Raw genomic sequence first — 22258 nt, 5'->3', positions numbered from 1 at the left:
GGCATTGGTGTAGTTGTGGTGGATTGTGGGTGATGGAGATCGAGAGTTGTAGATTAGATGTCCTCCCTCGATGAGTATTGGACTCCCTGGAGGTGTCAAGTAATAATAATAATAATAATTTACAACAACATCCTCTGAGGAAATAACAAAACCTAAGATAAACCTTGTGTTCCCTTCATATCTGAGATGTTCTTTAGAAACTTGAGAAATTAATTTTGTTTGCCCTCAGACTCCACTGTAGGATATCTGTATTAAAATTCAGATATCGAACAGATTAACACATTTGCTGCCATGCTCCTCAGGCATAGTTTGTTACCGCACACCACTTTCACTTCACTTCAAGGTCAGTACGAGTAATCTTGTAGAGGTTGGTAATTGACATACGAGTATATTCGTAGTTGGCCTGTGAGGCTCATATACCAACTGCGAGTATACTTGTAGTTGGCAGCGAACATGTTAAAATATAAAAATGATTATAGTTAATAAGTTAGTTATAAGGCATTATAAAAGTTGTTATTTAAATGCATGTTATTTTTGTCTTTGGCTACTGAACTTTTGCTTAGATGTGAAATAAATTTTTATTTCACATCTAAGTGAAATAAAATTTTAAAATATTATTATTATTATTATTACATAACACCTCCAGAGAGTCTAAAGACTCATCAAGGAAGGGCACCTGCTCTGCAGCTCTCCATCTTCACCACTCCACTAACAGCAACTATCTTAATTATAGTTAAGTAACCTTCCTTTAGAACTTTATTGTATTTCAAGCATAGTGCTGAAAGTCGTAATTGGTGACCAATGGTGGACTGAAGTAGAAGTTACTCAGTTGTATTTCCAAGCGTGCACAGGAATATTAAAAGGATTTTCTGTCTCATCAATATATGAACTTATTAAGAAATTAGAAGAAGAGTTAGAAATGAATGACTGAGAGAGAATATTCTTTAAAAGAGAGATAAGTAAAGTTTTTTTCTAGTCATTCATCTATATAGGATTTATTCAGTTTAAGCAGAAAGAAACTTCGTTAATTTTATTCAGAATTCTCAGTCTTAAAAGTTATTGAAATTGTGTATATGATTTCAGTTATTTTTTCAGCAAAGTATGCTGATACTTTCATGTAGAAAGTAAATTTGTTGAGAAATGATAAAACTGTTAATATGATTATAAATGATTTATGATAGAATTTTGTTGTAATAGCATGGAAATAATGAGATCACAGCTGTAATGAGTAAAAGGCCACAATGATTTTAATTTGCTCATATTCCATACAGTTGCTCACTTTTATAATGAGTATACTACTACATGATTATGCTGTACAAATTTTTCTAACTAATAAAACATTCTTAACTGCTTTGATAGTTCTTGGAATACTCAATTCTTGGAACAAAAATGAAAGGAGTGATTTAGCTTTTATAACCTTACATCAGATTATGAGCCAGTTTATAACCTAATCATGTCCACTCTAGTTACCTCTCCAGTATAGCCTTTGGCCTTCCTTCTCCTCTCTCACTTTATCCAAACACTGCCACAACTGTTAAAAATGCTAAAAGAAAGCATCTCATGGATCACAAAAAAAAGTTGCAATTATTCATGAGTTAGAATGGGGAGCAAAAAATGTTGAAGAGGACAAAGTTTTCTTTGTCCTCTTCGACAGTATCAACATATTGTGGAAGAATAAAGATGTTTACATATTGGCACCAGAAAACAGCATCACTGGGGAAAAAAATTAGAAACTGTGAGCTTAAATGTCAATGAAGCATTGCTTCAACAGTTCACTACACAAAGAAATGTTGAATTCTAAATAATCTGATCTGGAAGGCTCAAGCAGAAAAAATTACTCAACAATTGGGATGCAATAACATATTTTTTAATATGACTCTTGCGCTGGGTTGAGTTCCAAAGTAGTGAAAGAAGGGCAAGATTGTGCTGCTCCTTGCAAAGAACCTACTCCTCACTCCTCTGCTCACACCCTCCTTATACAATTTCCAGCGATGACCTCTTGTCCTAGCCTCCCCCCCCCTCTCATTCTATGAAGCATCTTCTCCATGTCAGTGGAATAACAACCCCTGACTAGCTTATATGTCTCAATCATATCCCTCTTCTTCCTCCTATTCATGAGGCTTTGCAACTTACTTTCTCTCAGTCTGTCCTCATACTCCACATTCCATAGAAAACTGACCACCTTTGTGAATCTTCTCTGGATCCTTTCCAACATATCCTTGTCACCATGAAAACCAGGTGACTAAATCTGTGCACAGTAACCCATACGAGGCCTGATCAAGGCCTTATACAATGGTATCATAACCTTTCTATTTTTGCATGTCAGGGTCCTCTGCATAATTGCCATTATCCAATGTGACGTCTGCACAATTTGTGCAATGTATCCCTTGAATTTCAGATCCTTGTCCACCATTACTCCTTAGATCTCTCATCTTCTCTACTTCCATTAAAGTTTCAGCACCAAGTGTATAATTTGCACCTGATCATTGCTTACCATATCTCAAAACCTTACAGTTTGCAACATTGAACTGATAGTTCCTCTTATCTGACCATTCATTCAATCTATTCAAGTCCTCTTGTAAGGCCATAACGTCTGCTTGACTATGCATTGCTCTCCCCAGTTTTGCATCATCTGCAAATAGCTGCATATCACTAGTTAAACCCATCCCAATATCATTAACATACAAATTGAATAACAGTTGTCTCAAAAGTTGTCTCCTTCCTCTTATGGGATACCCCCCTGCCATATACAACTTTCTGATACCTATCCAACAGCCAGTCACTGATCCTACTCACAAATCTGAGCAGGATCAGTGTCAGTGACTGGCCCATTTGTTTTAATTTATATAAGAGCTTGTCGTGTAGCAGTCTGTCAAAAGCCTTTGCAAAATCTAAGCACATCACTGTATATGCATCTCCCTATCCAAGATATTTGTCACCTTGTTATAGTACATAAGTAAGTTAGTGCTTTATGTGAAATTTATGCTTTATGTGAATTCCCCCTAAAAATTAGTTATGTATTGAGGAGAAATTTATATATAAGGGATTCATAATGTAGAGTTAGATTATTATACCATATTCATCCACTGAAATTGTTCATAATAGATAACATTTTCTATTTTATAGTTATTCCGGGAATTTAAAGAAGACCATCAAAAGAGAGATTTTATATCAGCAGGGGCAGCAGCTGGCATGGCGGCTGCTTTTGGAGCACCTGTTGGTAAATAATATTCTAGTTGTTTAAAAAATGGTGCTGAAGGATATTGAAAAAAATTTAGTTTGCACATTGAAATGATTATTATTATTGTTACATAACACCTCCAGAGAGTCCAGAGACTCATCGAGGGAGGACACCTACTCTACAGCTCTGTCTCCACCCTCAATAACGAACTGCAACTACCATCATCATCATCTACACTAATGCCATCTACTGTCCACCACCCATTAGTATTTTCACAGACAATCATAAACATCTATGTGCCCCACGGTGTGGTTCGAACCCACAGCCTTTTGACTGGAGAGCAAATACATTAACTACTCGGTCAACCAGGCCGGCTATGTGAGCTGTCAAAATTTAAGCCAGCATACTTGTAAAGCTTTAATTATTTAGATAATTGTATATTAATTACAATATAATTTGATTTTTGCTTAATTGGTGGAGCATGTATTGTTGTGTAACCTAGTGTGGCCACATTATGAGTTCTTTAGAATCTATGGAGGTGTCATGTAATAAAAGTAATCAAAAGGTGCTAGGTATCATCATCATCTTTAAGAAAGGGAAAAAAACGATTAATTGAATATAGCTGAAGTATATCTATAGCTATGTCACCTATATACAGGGTATTATTTCAAAAGGGTGTATAGAACTTTGCTGGAGCAGAGAATAGCTTAGAAGACATACAGAAGCTGAGTGAGTGTCATCATGTAGTGAAACACATTTTGGTCACATAACTTTATTACCAAATGACAACACTACATGGCATGATACATTATATCATTTGAAAATGGTGACTTTTGATGGCGCAGAGAGAGAGCACATTGTGTGTTTCGGTTTGAGAAAATGAATTCCGCAATACAGGTTCAGAGGAATTTCCACATGCAATATGGCAAAGAACCTCCTAGTAGGTGCACGATCTACATGTGGCACAAGAATTTTGTAAAAACAGGCTGTTCTGTGTGTCATCCAAAGTTAACAGTAAGGCCACGTGCTGCTGAAGCTGTTGTGGAAGAAGTTTGTCTACATTTGAAGAAAGATGAAAAGAAGATACACCAAGCTTTCTGTATGGAAATAATCATTAGGATAGAACAAAATGAAGACTTTTTGGACACGATCATTTTCAGTGATGAGTGCACGTTTCATTATAAATGTTCAAATAAACACTCACAACTGCAGAATTTAAAATTTTTTTTTTCTTGTGAGGCTTTGTGAGGTATGACAGCAGTTATAGAACATGCCATTATAGAACATGTTTGCGGCACCCCAAGGGCTAATGCTTTTTGCACCATAAGCGAAAAGAAAGTGTATGGACCCATCTTTTTTTGGAGTCTGCTGTTACTGGTGATGTATATCTGAACATGCTACAAGGATGTATCTAATACCACAATTAGACAATGACGACCACAACGATGTTTACATTTCCAGCAAGACAAATCACCTCCTCATTACCTGACAGATGTAAGGTTGTACCTTGACATCCATTTTCCAGGCAGATGGATTGGTAGAGGGGTGCCTGTAGCATGGCCATTGCATCCCCCCCCCCTCGACCTTACATCGTTAGATTTTTTTCTTGTGAGGCTTTGCAAAAGATTGAGCGTTTGTACCAGCCAATTTGGATGAGCTGTGTTCACGAATTACTGCTGCCATTGCTGAATTTACTTCAGATATGCTCTGCCGCATTTGGCAGGAAATATTATTTTCCTGCAAAATGCAGAAGAGATAGGATCTCTGCCACATTCTAATCAGAGATCGGACATCTGTAAAATTACTGGAGGCAATCATATCGGACTTTAACTCTCTGTGTTGAAACTTCAAGTGTTATGCTACATTTGCTTAATAATAAAAATTGTTCGTCTATCGCTATTTACCTTCTGTTGTCATTCAAAGTTTTAACTCCCCCCCCCCTTTTGAAACATCCTGTATATGTGATATGTGATTGACATTACTGGAAGGGGCATTAGTCATGTGACAATTCACAACAAAGATAAGAAAATAATGTAATGCGTCATAAACATATTATATATGTTTTTTTTTGTTACATTTTTGGATGTGTGGAGTGAGTTTGAGGGATGATTGGATTTCTATAAGAGGAATGGCCTACACTTAAGTGGATTTGGAATCAGGAGTCTTGAAAAATTATTAATTGATATAAGCCCTAACTTAGAGAGTTAGGAAAACTGAATTCTAATAGGAGGAATTGAGAATCTGTGTATAAGAGTGATAATGTTAAGTAACTGTGTTAATGATGGGAATAGTTATTATTATGGAAATGATTATGTAGAGAGAACGATTCTGTGTTCATCTGGTTCAGTCCTATCAAGCATGTGTAATGATGTCTGCATAAGTAAGGAACTAAATAAGAAGAGATACTTGCAAGTTGTCGAACTGTGCCATGCAGACCATAGACAAGTGTATGCAAAGAGCATGCAGGTAATTTATCATCTCTGTACATGAATGCTAGGAGTATCAAAAACAAAGAAGTAGAGTTTGTTGCCTTGGTTAATATATTGGGATCCCATGTTGTAAGCATTAGTGCGACTTGGTTATCGCAAGCAGATGTAGTAACTGGTATCGTGTGCAAAGAGTACAGTATTTTTAGGAGGGATAGACAGGATAGGAGAGGAGGGGTGTGCTGATAATGATATCAAATGTCTTGAATTCAGTTAGAGTTGAGATGTATGATGACTGCAATACTGGTAACAATTTTTCATGTGGCAGTGAGTTTAAAGCCATCTGGTGTGAAGTGGATTCTAACAAGATTAAATACACAGTGGGGAGTTGTTACAAACCTGGAGGATCAGTTGCTAATCACAAAGAAATGCATTAACAAATAAATACAAATGGGTGCAAAAAGAGTAATCATAATGGATGACTTTAATTATCTGAAATCTGGACATTGATTGGGTAGCTATGAAATTGCATGAGAAGAATGAAACTGAATTTATTGAGCTGTTGCTAAACAACTTCCTTAAGCACCATGTCACATAAGGAACTCGAGGCCAAAGAGTCTTAAATCTGATTATAGTGTCAGAGGTGTGTGTGTGTGTGGGGGGGGTTCATTAAAGACATAACTGTTCTGCCTGCTGTTGTTGACAGTGATCATGCAGTATTCACTTGGGAAGTAGCCAAGTTTATGAAGGTTTCATTCAGAAAAGTTACATGCTGAACTACAAAGCAGGAAATTATGACTATCTTGGGGGGTGCGGATATGCTGGGTTTTGTGCCATGATATCAGTTATTGGATCGGAAGGATATCGCCAGTGTTTGGGAGATGTTTAAAAAATACTTAAATGATATAATACCAGAATGTGTCCTTAGAGTTTGAAGAATAAAGAGATTAGGAATGAAATGGATATGTAATCTAATTAAGCAATAGATTCATCAGAAAAAAATTATGTGGAAGGAATATCGTATGCATAAGAATGATGCCAGTTATGATAATTATAAGCAGCAAGCTAGAAGAATCACAAGTATTGTATGGAAAGGTAATTCTGAGTATGAAAAGAAACTGGCTCTGCAAATTAAAGACAACCCAAAAGAATTCTGTCATTATGCTGCAACTAAAAGAAAGAATGAATTTGAAAGAATAACTGTACTGAATGCAGATGGTATACAGGTGACTGATGCAGAAGCAGAAGTGATTGTTCAACTAATGAGCAGCCATTTTTCTAAAAGCTACCAACCTCATATATGCAGCATTGAACTGACTGCTACCTCTTCACCATATGAGGAAATTCACGTGGATGAGGACGAGGAAGTACTAGAGCTGTTGCACAAACTGAATATGAATTCTGCACTAGGAACTGATGGAATATCAGCATGGATGCTAAAAGAGTGTTTAGCTGAACTGGCTATTACCTTGACCAGGCTATATAATTTGAGTCTCAGAACAAGGAAGATTCCACAGGAGGTCGAAAGAAGGTATGGTAATCCCATTGCACAAAGGTGGTGCAAAGACTGATGTATCCATGTATTGGCCAATCAATGTTTCAGGAGTGGTAGTGAAGATTTTGGAAAAGTTGATTAGGGCATGCATTCAGAAATTCGTTGACAGAGAATCTCTACTTTCCAATAAACAGCATGGATTTATTAAGTCATATTTTACCAACTTGCTCACATTCTATAATAACATCACTGGGTTAGACAAGGGGGAATGGATACCCCATGATACATTTGGATTTTGCTAAGGCATTTGACAGAATACAGCATAGAATACTGTTGCATAAATTGGAGAATATGGGATTGGGTTATTAACTATTGGCATGGATAAGAGGATGGCTGACTGACAGATATCAAAAAGTGGTTATGGTAGGTGTGAATCTGCAAGATTCAGGGTACCAGTTATGCACCTCAAGGATCAATCCTTAGTTCATTGTTATTCAGCCTGTACATTAATGACATTGGGAAGGACATGATGATGTAAAGATAGGTAGGGTAATCAGGAGTGCTGCTGATATACAGTATTTGCAGAATGGTTTGAATGGACTAGAATTGTGGGTATGTGAAGGCTGTCAGTTCAATGTTAATAAATGTAAGGTCATGAACTTTGGTATAAGTAAGTTTCCAATGTCTTATTATATTGATGGGATTATGCTTGAAGAAACTGATGAGGCTAGGGATCTTGGAGTTTTACTAGACAGGAAGTTGAAGTTCAAGGATCATATAGCAAAAATTGTAAACACAACCTACAGAATAATGGCAATGCTGAACTGAACATTGGCATGTAAAGATAAGGAACTCATTTTGCCTCTTTACAAGGCCTTGATAAGACCTCACTTGGACCATTGCATGCAGGTTTGATCTCCTGGTTTCTGTGGTGATTCTGATACAGTGGGGAAGAAAGTGATACTGAAAGCCTACCACAGCTAGAAGATATTTACATGCTGCTTCACACCATCATCCATTATAAAAGATAAGCATGATTAAAACATTATGAGATAGAGCATACAATATATCCAGTATGTCAGTTAACACAAATAAAGAACTGTGCTACTTAGACATAACCTCACCCTCAATGGCTGTGACTCCAAGAGATCAACAAAATTCTTAATACATCTCTGACAGCTTCTCTACTTAAACAAGATTTTAAGAATGCAGTCATGCTGCCTTACAGACAAAGTGGCTATGTGTTGCATGAACCGGCCTGGTTGGCCGAGTGGTTAGCGTACCTGCTTTCCAGCCAAAAGGCTGCCAGTTCGAATCCTGCTGTGGGTGTTGGTGATTGTCTGTGAAAATACTAGTGGTGGTGGTGGACAGTAGATAGCGTTGGTGTAGATCAGCGTTTCCGAAACTATGTTCCGCAGAACACCAGTGTTCCGTGAAAAATTATCAAAATTAATATGAGCCTGGAATGATTTTAAATGCTGTGATAAGTTCAAATATATTTTTAAATCAGGCACTCCTCACTTTGCATGTGGATTGTACTATTAAGTCTGGCACATGCTGGCTGACAGTGCCTGTGGTTGTCGACACCTCCGAACATGAGTGAAGTGCAGAGGTATCTATTCTAGGAAACGTGTGGTCACAAGCAAGGTCAATGCAATACGCTGCAGTCTGCCACACCTGTAGTGTGATCACTGTTGCATTTTTGTGATGAGATACAGCCTGCTGCGGCGATAGTGTGCACTTAGCTTTATGTTGAATACGAGACCAATGATACTTAACTCTGACTAAGGTGTTCCGTTGAAATTTCAGGATTTGTGAAGTGTTCTGTTGTAGGAAAAATGTGAGAAACCCTGGTGTAGATGGTGCAGTTGATGGATGAAGGGTGGATGAGGTTGAGTGGTGGAGACAGAGAGTTGTAGAGTAGGTGCCCTTCATTGTTGAGTCTTGGACTCTCTGGAGGTGTCGAAGAATAATAACAATAATAAGTATTATATTAAAATGACTTTTTTTTTACCTTGCAAAAAAATCTCCAGATTCTTATATCCACCAAAACCTCTACATCAAATGTAGAGGTATATGCCCATGAAAAAACCAGGCATTTGAGACTCATTGCTTTTTTGGCAGTTGCTATGTAGGCCAAACAGAAAAGTTTAGGGAGATCTGCATGTCTGAACATGCAAGAGATATGGGAAAAAGAAGACAGCATAAACCAGGTTTGCATCCCATACAATTTCTACATGCCATCAAGTAGTTTAACAACAAATAAAAATACTATCAATCATAATTGTTTTACTAGAAAGTTCAACGAAGCCTTGCAATTGCTACAGATCTCCACATAATGTAACAAAAAACAAGGCTTAATGCTACACCAAGATTAGTCTGCTTTCATTAAAAATCTAACTGCCACAGATCTGTGATATGAATTCACAATGCACAGAATGTGGCACCAACAACTAGCATTGTTCCAACACATATACAATAATTAATTTAATGTTTTTTTATTTTTATATTGGTTACTCATTCATATGTACCAACACATATCTTTTTATATAACTTTTGCTAATACTCTTGACAATGTAAGTCTGACAACTTATGAAACTTGTAGGGTTGTAATTGTTTATTTTTATTAAACTCGTTATTTATCCAAAAACATGTGGTCTCAATACAGAACCTTTCTACACCTTTATATCCTCTTCTCTTTTGTCTTCAAGATGAGTTGAGTCCCTCATGGACAAGTGCCTTCCATCTGTTCTCTTTTCAAAGCAAGCTCTTTCATATGCCAGTAGTTTTCAGAGTCGAGTGAAGTTCTAATGGCTTTATGCTATGTTTATCTTGGTCTTCCCCTGGGTCTTGTACCCTCCATAGTGCTCTCAAATACCAGGTGAGGAAGTCTGTCTGGTTCCATTTACACAATTTGACCAAACCAACAGAGTTGATGCTTTTTAAGTGTGTTAAGAATTGATGAGTTAGCAAAATTCAAATCTTGTAGCACTTCTGCATTAGTCTTATGTTTTGTCCAAGAAGTTCTGTTTATTTTCCTGAAGCTTTCATATCATTCCACCTGGGGGATCTTAGTCTTCCTCTAGGTCTTGTTCCTACCAATAAATACTTGTTTTGATAATATCTCCTCTTCCATTCAGTTTAAGTGATATTAGCTATGTTCACATATTACTGAATACTAACAGTGTCATGTGATGATGGCTAATGCGAGCCTGTTAAAAAAAAAGATAAATATTTGTAGTAAGGAAAGATATTATTGTGTTTATTTTGTGACATTACTGGTATTTAAATTTGTGTTACTCGAATTGATGATTTCTTTGTATAATTGTGTGATATTTAGTTAGGATTTTATGATCTCAGTATTGTCTTCACATCTAGTAATTATATTCAACAAGGACACCAGTTTTAGTAACAGTCTTAGCCTCCCCCCCCACCCCAAGATGATAGCAAGAATTTGCATGAAAAGGGCCTGCAATATATGGACACATGAAGTATGTTTGAGGATAGAAGGGAGCTATATGCAAGAGACAGACTGCATTCAAATGCAGAAGGGTACAAGCATTTGGAGGCACTGTTTGACTGCGGTACTGTGGAATAGTCTTCCCCTTGATGTATTTCCTTAGGAATACAACATACAGGCTTGGCTTTGAAATCAAATGTAAACAAGTTTCTCCTTTCCCAACCCAATACTCATATACAGTACTAATGTACTATAGGTTGACCAGCCAACCTCTCGTATATAGACCCAGCGTTTAAAAAAAAAAAAAAAAAAAAAAAATGAATGAATGAAGAAGATTAGGCATAACACCTAAAACCTGAAAGAAGCCATGTGGAGGCAGCATAAGATGAATAATTGTAATAATAAGATGCCCAAAGAGTATAAAGAGCAGGCCACAAGAGTGACTCAGTTGGTAAGAACAAGAAAAGTACACTGAGAGAAAAAAATTAGCAAATAAGGCCAAGAAATATTCTAAGGAATCCTAGTGAAATCCTAAAACAACTGGAGGACAAAGGTATAACTGAAACATGGAAACTCTGCAACCTCATTTACAAAACAGGAGAATGGCTTAAAGATTTCACAGAGAGTATTCTTATACCAATTGAAAAGAAAAGCAATGCTTCTAAGTGCAGTGACTACAGAACTATAAGCATACTCTCACATGCCTCTAAAGTACTGCTAAGAATATTAAATCGACAGTTGTATAATAGAGTGGAGTATTTTCTGGGGGATGATCAGTTTGGATTTAGAAAAGACAGAGGAACTAGAGATGCAGTTGGCATAATGAGGACCATATGTGAAAGGAATGTAGAAGTAAATAAAGAAGTTTATATATTGAAAGTTTATTTTTCACTTGGTTAGACTATAATAAATTTAGTTTAATCCTTTATCCAGGTTGCATCTGAAAATATCTTCAGGACTGGGGTAAGGTAGTACAACACCAGGCAACTCGTAGCAAAGGTGGACCAAGCTAACATCACTCCTATCTTAGTATCTCCCATAATGCAAAACACATCTCCTTGCATATATGTATAATGTTATGCATTAAGGGAAGGGCCACTACCCACACTAATTTCGACCTTTATTGAGGTCTCTTCAGTGGGAGCCAGGCCCAGAAGTGGAGATACCAGCAGAAGCAATAGCGTCATCTTTACCTATACGAGTTGCCAAATGGGAGATACTGAGATAGGAGTGATGTTAGCTTGGTCCACCTTTGCTACGAGTTGCCCGGTGTTGTACTACCTTACCCCAGTCCTGAAGATATTTTCAGGCGCAAACTTTGTTTGCTCACACTTGGATAAAGAATTAAACTAAATTTATTATACTCTAACCAAGTGAAAAATAAACTTTCAACATCTCTCTCTCTCTCTAAATCCAGAGTAATTTAATAAAAAGTGGCACACCTTTTGGCAACTCGTATAAGTAAAGATGACCTTGCTATTGCTTCTGCCTGGTATCTCCACTTCTGGGCCTGGCCACTGAAGAGACCTCAATGAAGGTCGAAACTAGTCTGGGTAGTTTCGGCCCTTCCCTTAATGCATAACATTATACATATCCGCAAGGAGATATGTTTTGCATTATGGGAGATACTGAGATAGGAGTGATGTTAGCTTTGCTACAAGTTGCTCGGTGTTGTACTACTTTACCCCAGTCCTGAAGATATTTTCAGGTGCAAACTTTGTTTGCTCACACTTAGATAAAGGATTAAACTAAATTTATTAAAATTTATATATGTTTCTTCGACCTCGAAAAAGCGTTTGACATGGTGAATGGGAAAATCTGATGGAAGTGTCATGCAAAATAGGTTTAGATTGGAGAGACTGAATGTTAATAGTTGAATTATATATGAACCAGACTGCCATAATAAAGACAAAAGTAAGAAAAACTAAAAAATGTGTGATTGGCAGAGGTGTAAGACAGGGATGCTGCCTGTCACTGAACACTCTTCAATGTATTTGTAGAAAAAATGATAAAAGAAGCATTTGATGAAGAGAAAAGAGAAATCACTCTTGTAGGAAGAACAATTCAAAATATTAGATTTTGCAGATGATCAAGCAATATTAGCTAATACTGAAGATGAACTACAGCACCTAATGCAAAAATTTGAAAATATATGTAAGAAATATGGTATGAAAATTAACACAAAGAAAACAAAAATGATGAGTCTCCAGGAAACCAGGAAGTGTCAAGGTGATGATTAATTCAGAAAGTGCAGAGCAAGTGAGACAATACCTTGGTAGTATAATACAAGAAAATGGAAAATGTGACATGGAAATAAAAGAAAGAATTAACAAAGGAAAATATGCATTTTATCGCAAGAAAAATTTGTTTATTTATAAAATGAATAAAAATTTAAAGAAAAGGCTTATTAAGTGTTTTATTTGGAGTATGACATTATATGGGTCAGAAACATGGATAATTAGGAAAAAAGAAGCTAAAATGTTGGAGGCATTTGAAATGTGGTTATGGAGAAGAATGGAGAAAATTAAGTGGACTGAAAAAATCACCAATGAAGAAGTATTACAAAGAGTTGAAGAAGAAAGGAATCTACTAAAGACCATAAGAAGAAGAAAGCATAACTGAATAGGACATGTATTAAGAGGAGACAGCCTGCTGAAAAGAATGATAATTCTTCAAGGTAAAATTGAAGGAAAGCAAACAAGAGGAAGGAGACGACCAATGATGCATGATGATATAATGGACGCAAGAGGATATCAAGAAATGAAGGAGGAAGCAAGAGACAGAGGAAATTGGAGGAAGAGAATCTGCTAAGATATATTATTATTATTATTATTATTTCGGGCGACTCCAGGAGTCCTTAGACTCATTGAGGGAGGCCCTAAACATCATGTCCACACAACTATGCGATTACATTCTCACAGTATCTATCATACCTTGCCTTGAACTCGTTCACCGTCATAGCACCCACAACAGACTCTGGCAGCTTATTCCACTCATTTACCACTCTAAAAGTAAAGAACCCAGCTCTAACACCCCTGCTAACCACACTCTTGCCCAGCTTCCATAGGTGTCCCCTAGTTCTCCCACCATCAGTCCTGATCTCAAAAATATCCTCTGAATTAATCCTATAGAATCCCTTTAGCAATTTGAATGTCTCAATCATATCTCCCCTTTTCTGCCTATCAACTAGTTTCTGCAACCCAAATATACCATTGGATTGTGGCAAGTAGAAAAGAAGAATGATTATGGTAGGATGATGTTAATGATAAAAGTGATAGATTGATAACTGATTCAAAGGACATAATTGACGTCAGCAGTTCATCAGGGTGTTTCATCTTCAGTGTGAAGATGAAACACCCTGATGTTTCATCAGAAAAAATCAGAAAAAGCACCAGTGTAGAACAAATGAGAGAAGATTTGCTGGTGAGTGAGTAAGAGGCATATGAGGAGTTAAGAAAGCTCACTGTCAATGAGGCAATAGGACGATGCCATGTTACCATTTGGCAAGCCCGACACTAACTTCCTGGAAGTTAGTGTCGGGCTTGCTTACCTCTTTTAACAAAAGTATTGTAACTGCATGAATCCAAAAAGAAAGGAAGGTAAATTTGTTCTACTTCACAAGACATTTAAGGTGCTGAGGCCAAATAATAGGCTGATTTCATGTCTGGAATTGTAGTATTATGTTGGTTGGGGGCTAGAATACAAAAATGGATTGATAACAGCAGCATGCTTTAACAAACCCACATTTGTCAGCATGCATTTGTTAAAGAGGGGGGGGGTCATGGCATACTTAGAATTTGCAAAGGCTTTTGATAGATTGTCACAATGCAGGTTGGTAATTAAACTGGAGCAGATGGGATTAGGTGATAGATTAGTGAGTTGGATAGGCCACTGACTCTCAGATAGGTATCAGCAAATTGTGTGTGTGAGGGTGCAGTATCCTGGAAGAGGAAAGTCACTAGCAGTATGCCACAAGAGTCTGTTTTGGGACTATTGTTATTTAATTTTTATATTACTGATATTGGGATGGGTTTAACTGAAGATAAACTGTTTGCAGATGATGCAAAACTGGGGAGAGAGTAATGAGGAATTGAGCAGATGTTGTGGACGACTGGATTAGTTTGTGTGAGTGGGCAGGTATGTTTAACTATCATTTCATTTTGCAAAGTTTGAGATTCTGAAATTTGGTAGGCAACACTGGGATGCAAAGTATACATAACCAGTGGAAAATTTTTGAGAAGGTCATGAAGACAAGAGGCCTTGGAGTGGCAGTGATGGACAGGTGTCTGAAGTTTAGAGGTTACATTGCATAAGATGTGAAATCATTGCCTCAGATTATTGCAATGATACAGAGGACTATAATGTGCAGACATAAAGAGGTTATAGTTCAGGTTTTTAAGGCTTTGATCAGGCCTCATATGGATTATTGAGCACAAATTTGGGCCTCTGGGTCTGATTGTGATGAAGATATGTTAGAAAGTGTTCAGAGAAGACTGACTAAGATAGTAACTGGTTTTTGGGGCATGGGTTATGAAGACAGATTGAGGTAATGCATTTTGAAGCCTCATGAATAGGAGGAGAGAGAGAGGGGGGATATGATTGAGATGTTTAAGTTGGTAAGTAGTTGTTATCAGGTTAATGTGGAAGCAATGTTTATAGAATGGGAAGGGATAGAACAAGTGACCATCCCTTGAAACTCTTTAAGGAGAGTGTGAGCAGTGGCATAAGAAGCAGGCTCTTTGCATGTAGAGTGGTTGGTGAATGAAATGCATTGCCTGAAGTGTGGTGAATGCAGATACATTTGAATGAGTGTAAAGTACGGTTCGATTGGCTTTTTGTAAGAGTGTACCTCTTGCGATGAATCTTTTGATTTTATGGAGATCTGGTGTTAATAATATTTTCTCTCTCTCTCTCTCTCTCTCTCACTATTCTCTTGCAAACTTCCATCATTGCATCTCAAGTTTTTTTTTTTTTTTTTAAATTCTGCCCTTTAGTTCTATCAGCATTGTCTCCAAATGCCAAATTCTAAATTCATTCGAGTGCAGGCCAACATTCATATTATTCCCTTTTGTCCATTTATTTTACTTTATCTATCTATAAACTTCACACGTTCCTTGTACACGACCTGAGCATTAGTTCATTTGCTGTCCTTTTTATTTATCTTAGTATATTTGCTGTCCTTACAGTCTTTACTTTCCCTTTACTTTTCTCTTCCTTCAGTTTCATATCCTCCCTCATTCCATACTGTCATCTTTAACTCATTCACTTTTCCTCTTTGTACAGTATCACCCATATCTTAAATCTTTGCTCCATGAAAACATGGTTTTTGTCATGTTATTTTTATTATTATTATTATTACTACCAGAGATATCCACAGAGTCAAGGATTCATTGAGGGAGACCAAATATCATCTGTACTAGCTACTTTTCATATTCATTCACACTACCTGCACATCACCTCCAATGGCAAGCCATTCCATTCATATATGAGAGAAACACCTAGCTCTCATCCCTTTCTGCTGTATTCATTCTCAACATCCATAGATGCCTTCTCATCATCTTCATCTCTATAAAATGAGAAATTCCATCCACTAATATCCTGGATGAACCCTTGCAGAAGTTTACAGGTCTGTTTCATATCACTCCTTTTCCTCCTGTTGGCTAGTGTCTGCATTCCACAAATCCTCCATCTTCTCTCATTATCTACATTCCACCATTCCAATATCATCATTAAGACTCTCCCTTGTACCTTCTCCACTATACCTGCTTCATTTTGAAGACTATATTTGCATAATGGTCCAGATGAGATCATATTAAGGCCTTGTAAATGGCAAAAAGACTTCCTTATCCTTACATCAGTGTTCCTTTCAGCACTGTAATTATTTTCTGAGTTGTATTTTGCAATCTTTGGTATATGACCCTTGAACTTCATCTTCTTATCTGCTAAAACTCCAAGATCCCGAGCCTGGTCAGTTCTTGTAGCAAAATCCTGCCAATATAATATGCCACTGGATATCTCATTACACTGAAGTGCTAATATAGTATATGCTAATGAAATGCTAATACTATCATTGAATGCATAGATATTTTCACATGCCCACAGTTATGACTTATTCAAATCATTCTGCAAGCACTGTATATCAGTTGCATTCCTGATTACCCTGTCCATCTTTGCATCATCATCAAATAAGCTGTATGTCTCTTCTTGAAAGCTTTCCAATGTCATTAATGATTGAATAAAACAGTGTACCTAAAAGCCTTCCACGGACTGATCCCAGGGACACCGCTGATCTTGCTGACTCACATCCCCCCCCCCCATTTACTACTTTTTGATATCTGTCAGTCAGCCATTCTTATCCAAACTGATAGTTTATAGTCCAGTGGCCATATCCTCCAATTTATGCAACAGCCTTCCATGCTGAATGCTGTAAAAGCTTTATTAAAATCCAAAATCATTTCATTCCAAAATATGGATTCTCTATTAAACTATTTCTGTTTGTGTGTGTGATCTCTCACTAACTTTTCCAAAATCTTCACCACCACTCCAGAGATATTGATAGGTCATTAGAGACATCAGTCTTTGCACCACACCTGCAGAATCTCTCCTGTGCTGATACTCAATTTATACAGCAAGTCAGTATGCTAAATTCGTATTCACTTTATGCAACAGCTCTACTGCCTCCTCATAAACCTGAGTTTCTTCTTCCTTCCATGTGGAAATAGCATTGAGCTCTATGTTGCATATGCCAGGTTAATGGCTGATAGCAAAATGTACACTCATTAGTTGAGCAATTTCTTCTGCATCTGCCACCCACATACATTATGGAGTTATTCTTTCACATTCCATAGTCTGATTATTTTCTTCTAGTAGAATCCCTTCAATATAATATGCCATCATCACCAAATTGCATAACTTCAAATTTACTAACATTAAACTGTTAGCCATTTTCACAAGCCTACTTTCAAATCAATCATTCTGTAAATGCTATATGTTAGTCACATTCCAAACTACCCTACTTATCTTTGCATCAATGTTATATTAACTATATTTATTATTATTATTATTATTAACACCAGACCTCCATGGAGTCAAAAGACTCATTGCAGGAGACATACACTGTTACACACAAAGCCCATCAAACCATGCTTTAAACTCATTCACCACAATGTCACGCAATGCAAAGTGCCTGCTCCTTATCCCCCTGCTTACACCCTTCTTATACAACTTCCATGTATGGCCCATTATTCTACCCCTTTTCCCATTATCTGTATGTTTCAGTTAGTTTTGTGTTGCCTTCATGTGTGTGTGTGTGTGTATGAGAGAATATGAGAGAGAGATTCAATGGAAGCATTGAATATTATTTTTAATCATTTCCTAGTGTTGTTTTACTGCATTAAATTTTTATCATGACCCTTTCCCAATTCTATGAAAAAATCTTCCACATTAACCCAGTAACAACCCTTTACCAACTTAAATATCTTAGTCATATCACCTCTCTTCCTCCTATTCACAAGGCTTTGCAAACTTCATTCCCTCAAATCTGTCTTCATATCCCACATCTCAAAGACCAGTTACCACCTTAGTCAGTATCTGGATCCTTTCCACTATGTCCTCATCACTGCAAAAACTAGGGGACCAAATCCATGCACAATAATCCATATGAGGCCTGATAAAGACTTTATAAAACTGAACCATAACCTCTTTATTTCTGCTAATTAAAGTCCTTCTCATCACCGCCATTATCCAGTGTAATTTGTGCAAGGACCTGAACTTCAGATCCATGTCCACAAACACTTCAAATTCTCTAGTCTCCTAAACTATCTCCAAAATTTCCCCACCAAGTGTATACTCAGTACCGTCAACAGGGCGTAGCATAGAGGCAGCCTGCCTCATGGTGCAGCTTAATAAGGGTGCTCGTTCAGCCATATTGTGGTAGGCACCGTCACTACACTATCAATTCCTGTTAGCATAGCAAGTGCAGAAAGAAGTTTTTCCAAGCTTGAACTGATTAAAAATTATTTGCAACCAGCAATGACCCAAGAAAGATTGGTTGGTGTAGCAACTATATTGATAGAGGCAGACATAGCTTACAATTTAAATTTAGAGGAGCTTATAAACTGTTTTATTGTGTGATATCTCCATAGAGCAAACATTTAATTAATATTATTATGTAATCGCTTTGCATTAATGTTTCTCTTGTAATAAAAACAAAATAGCAATTGGAGATTTTCTTATATTTTTGTCTTATAATCCATCAGGGACGATATTTAGTTGTTTGCCTCAGGGTGCGATTTAATCTGGCAATGGCCCTGTGTATACTTTGCATCCTATTGTTGCCTACCAGATTTCAGAACCTTATATTTTACAACATTGCACTGATAGTCCCATATGGTTTCCCACTCATACAATCTATTCAAGTTTTCCTGTAAGACCACAAATAATATCTACTTGATTCCTCATGACCCTCTACAGTTTTGCATGATCTGCAAACAGTTGTATATCACAAGTTAAACCTATCCCAATATCATCAATGTACAATTTAAATAACAATGGTCCCAAAACAGACCACTGTGGCACACCACTAGTGACTTTTCTCTTCTGGGATACTTTACTCTAACACAGAACTTGCTGATACCTACCTATCTGAGAGCCAGTTGCTTATCCAGCTCACTGATCTATCATCTAATTCCATCTGCTTCAGTTTAGTTATCAACTTGCAGTGTGGTAATCTATCAAAAGCCTTTGCAAAATCTAAGTATACCACTGTGTATGCATCTCCCTTGAGCAATACACTCCTCACCTTGTTATAGTACATAAGCAAGTTTGTGAAACATAATCTCCCTTTAACAAATCAATACTGATAAGTACAAAGAATACCACTCTTATCAACCCATTTATTGTATCCTACTTCTCACCAACCTTTCCAGTGCCTCAACTTCAATGCCAAATATACACATCAGCCTATAATTTGTAGCCTTATTGCCACATTTGTGAAGTGAAACAGTTTTATCTTTCTTCCACTCCTTTGGGACTTGCGTGCTTGCAAAATTCTTGTTTAACAAGTAGGCCAAGGCTGATGCTAACTCCTTGGAACATTCCCTTAAGATACGTGGTGATGTGTCATTCAGTCCTATTGCCTTATTGACATCTAGCTTACTTAACTGCTTATATTCCTTTTGTTCACTGAGTCTTCTCTCATTTTGTTCTCTACACTTGAGCTTCTGATTTCACACTGAGGATGAGGTATCCTGATGAACTGCTGAACCGAATACATCAATTATGTCCTTTGCAACACTTGGCAGACTACCGCTTTCATCCATTAATATCATCCCACCATAATCATTCTTCTTTCTACTACCACATGCCTAAAAACCACTCGAGTATTTTTATTGGCCTGATTTGCTAACTTTTGCTGTCCTTACCAACTTAGTCACTCTCCTAGCCTTCACTTTTATACTCTTTGTGCAACTGATTATTATCATTATTCATCTTGTGCTGCCTTCAAAGTGCCTCTTCTTCCAGATTTCATGCTTAATCCCTTCATTCATTCATTTTACATCTACACTATTCAACCCTTTGACCTTTGGAATACATCTACACACATTGGTGCTGTTAAGTATTTCTTGTCAGTTCCCAAGATGAATTTATTTCTTTTCCTTTCAACTCCTCATCCCAAACTATAGCTCCACGCTGTCTTTTAAGCTTGTCATAATCACCAACTTTGTACTTCCACATATATTCTTCATATGAAGTCTTGCCATATGAGACTTTATCACAGAAGTCTCATATGGCAATCCATAACCCAGTTGATCACTTCATGATCACTTTCACCAAATGCAGGAAAATGCAAAACTCCATTCATTCAACTCCAATTACATCCTGTGATGAAATGATCAGATTGAGAACTCTTGATCCTCATGTGCCTTTACACACACTGCCTATGATAGTTGTATCTCAAGAAATTCATTTTCTTTATTCCCAAATACTATCTCTTCATTTCAACCTATACAACCATAATTAAAATCACCCATAATAATAACCCTTCTCTTGTTCACTAATCCACATGTTTATACATTTCTTCATCACTACTCTCCACATTCCCTGGCCTATAGCAACAGTCAACTAAATATCTATTCCTGATATCCTCCACCTCACTCCACAATGTATCAGAACCATTGCCACTATTTTCCTCATTCATATCCACCTTATGTGGACATAATCCCCCTGATGTTACCAGCATACCCCCCCCCCCAACACACACCTTCTATCCTTGCAAAAAAATACTGTATCCTTCCATTTCTATTCTTGTCAGAATATCATCTTCATTCAACCATGTTTCACTTACTTTAGCTATTTTCGGTAGAATAAATTCAATTAGCAAAACAATTTCATCTCCCTTATCTCTGATATTCCTGTATTGATAAAAGTACACAGCAGTTCACTTTTAGGCCTATTACCAATCCTACCAGAGCCACTTGTTAGTTGTCATTTCCTTATCACACCTGCCCATTCCCAGTCACCTTTAACACTGCTTACTCCATATATCTGCTCAATCTCAACTACCTCCACTCTCATCCCAACCACAGCTAAGGAGAATAGAAGTTGAACTGCAGGATAGAGAAAAGAGCACATTTAAGGCTATTTGGTGAGATTGAGGCTAGCAGAACAAAATATACAATTGGGTGCTGCTATAGACCAGGTGATGGAATAGATGGTGGAGATAGTATGCATAAGCAAATAGAAGAAATGAGTGGAAGAAGGATAATTATTATGGGAGATTTCAACTATGGTAACATTGATTGGAAGGAGGAGAGAGGACACGTGGGAGGAAGGAATTGGATTTTATGTGGTTATTAAGGGATAACTATCTGCGACAGCATGTAATGGAAAATACTAGGGGTCAGAGAGTGCTTGACCTAGTAATTGCATCTGAGAATTCGGCTGTAATGAATATGACCACGTTGCCACCAATTGGTGAGAACGATCATAGGGTCTTGACTTGGGAGGTGGCTAAAGGTGTAGAATTTACAATTAAGACAGGGTACATGTGGAATTATCGGGCTGGTAAGTATGACAAGCTTAGGAGTTTGATTGGTTCAGTGCCATGGCATGTAAAACTGCAAAGGCTGGATGTTGATAGTGCATGGGAGGCGGTTAAGAAGTGTTTACAGAAGACAATGGCTGACTGTATACCTAGAGTCCGAATAATAAATCAAGTAGGGGTTAAATGGATGAATAACACCATTAAGCTTGAGCTGCAAAAAAAGAAACAACTGTGGAGCGAATTTAAGGAGAAAGGTGACCAGCAGGCACATGAATGGTATAAAGCGCAGGCCAGAAGGGTAATGAGTGTGGTAAGAAAAGCAAAAGTGGATTATGAAAGAACATTAGCCATGCAGGCTAAGGAGAATCCCAAACAGTTTTTTTCGATATGTTGCAAGTAAAAGAAAAAAATGTATATGGCAGAATGATTTTAAAGAATTCCAATGGTAGGGAGGTAACCGAATCAGTTGATATAGTGGAATTACTGAGCGAGCACTTTGCAAGAGTATATTATCCAGGTGGCAACATTGCAGGAATGAAAGAACCAACAGCTTATACGGGGATTGTGGTGAATGAAGTGGAGGTGAATAGTCTATTACAAAACCTCAATGTCAATACATCTGTGGGATTGGATGGTATACCAGCTCGTGTCG

At 37.3% G+C, this 22258-nt stretch overlaps 1 protein-coding gene across 1 annotated transcript in view; it reads left to right on the top strand.

The window, feature by feature from the left end:
- The window catches only part of LOC150108970 (H(+)/Cl(-) exchange transporter 7-like), a 501264-nt gene that overhangs the window by 96420 nt on the left and 382586 nt on the right, over window positions 1-22258 (top strand). Inside the window, exon 6 of the mRNA XM_090401344.1 lies at window positions 3127-3220. Coding sequence (XP_090257470.1) covers window positions 3127-3220 — 94 coding nt within the window. The remainder of the gene's footprint in view (window positions 1-3126; window positions 3221-22258) is intronic.

The sequence above is a fragment of the Typopeltis vanoorti genome, chromosome 2, assembly GCF_054136105.1.
Source record: "Typopeltis vanoorti isolate ZY-2024b chromosome 2, IOZ_Tvanoo_1.0, whole genome shotgun sequence".
Taxonomy (NCBI): Eukaryota; Metazoa; Arthropoda; class Arachnida; order Uropygi; family Thelyphonidae; genus Typopeltis; species Typopeltis vanoorti.
This window is presented reverse-complemented; position numbering and strand designations above follow the sequence as displayed.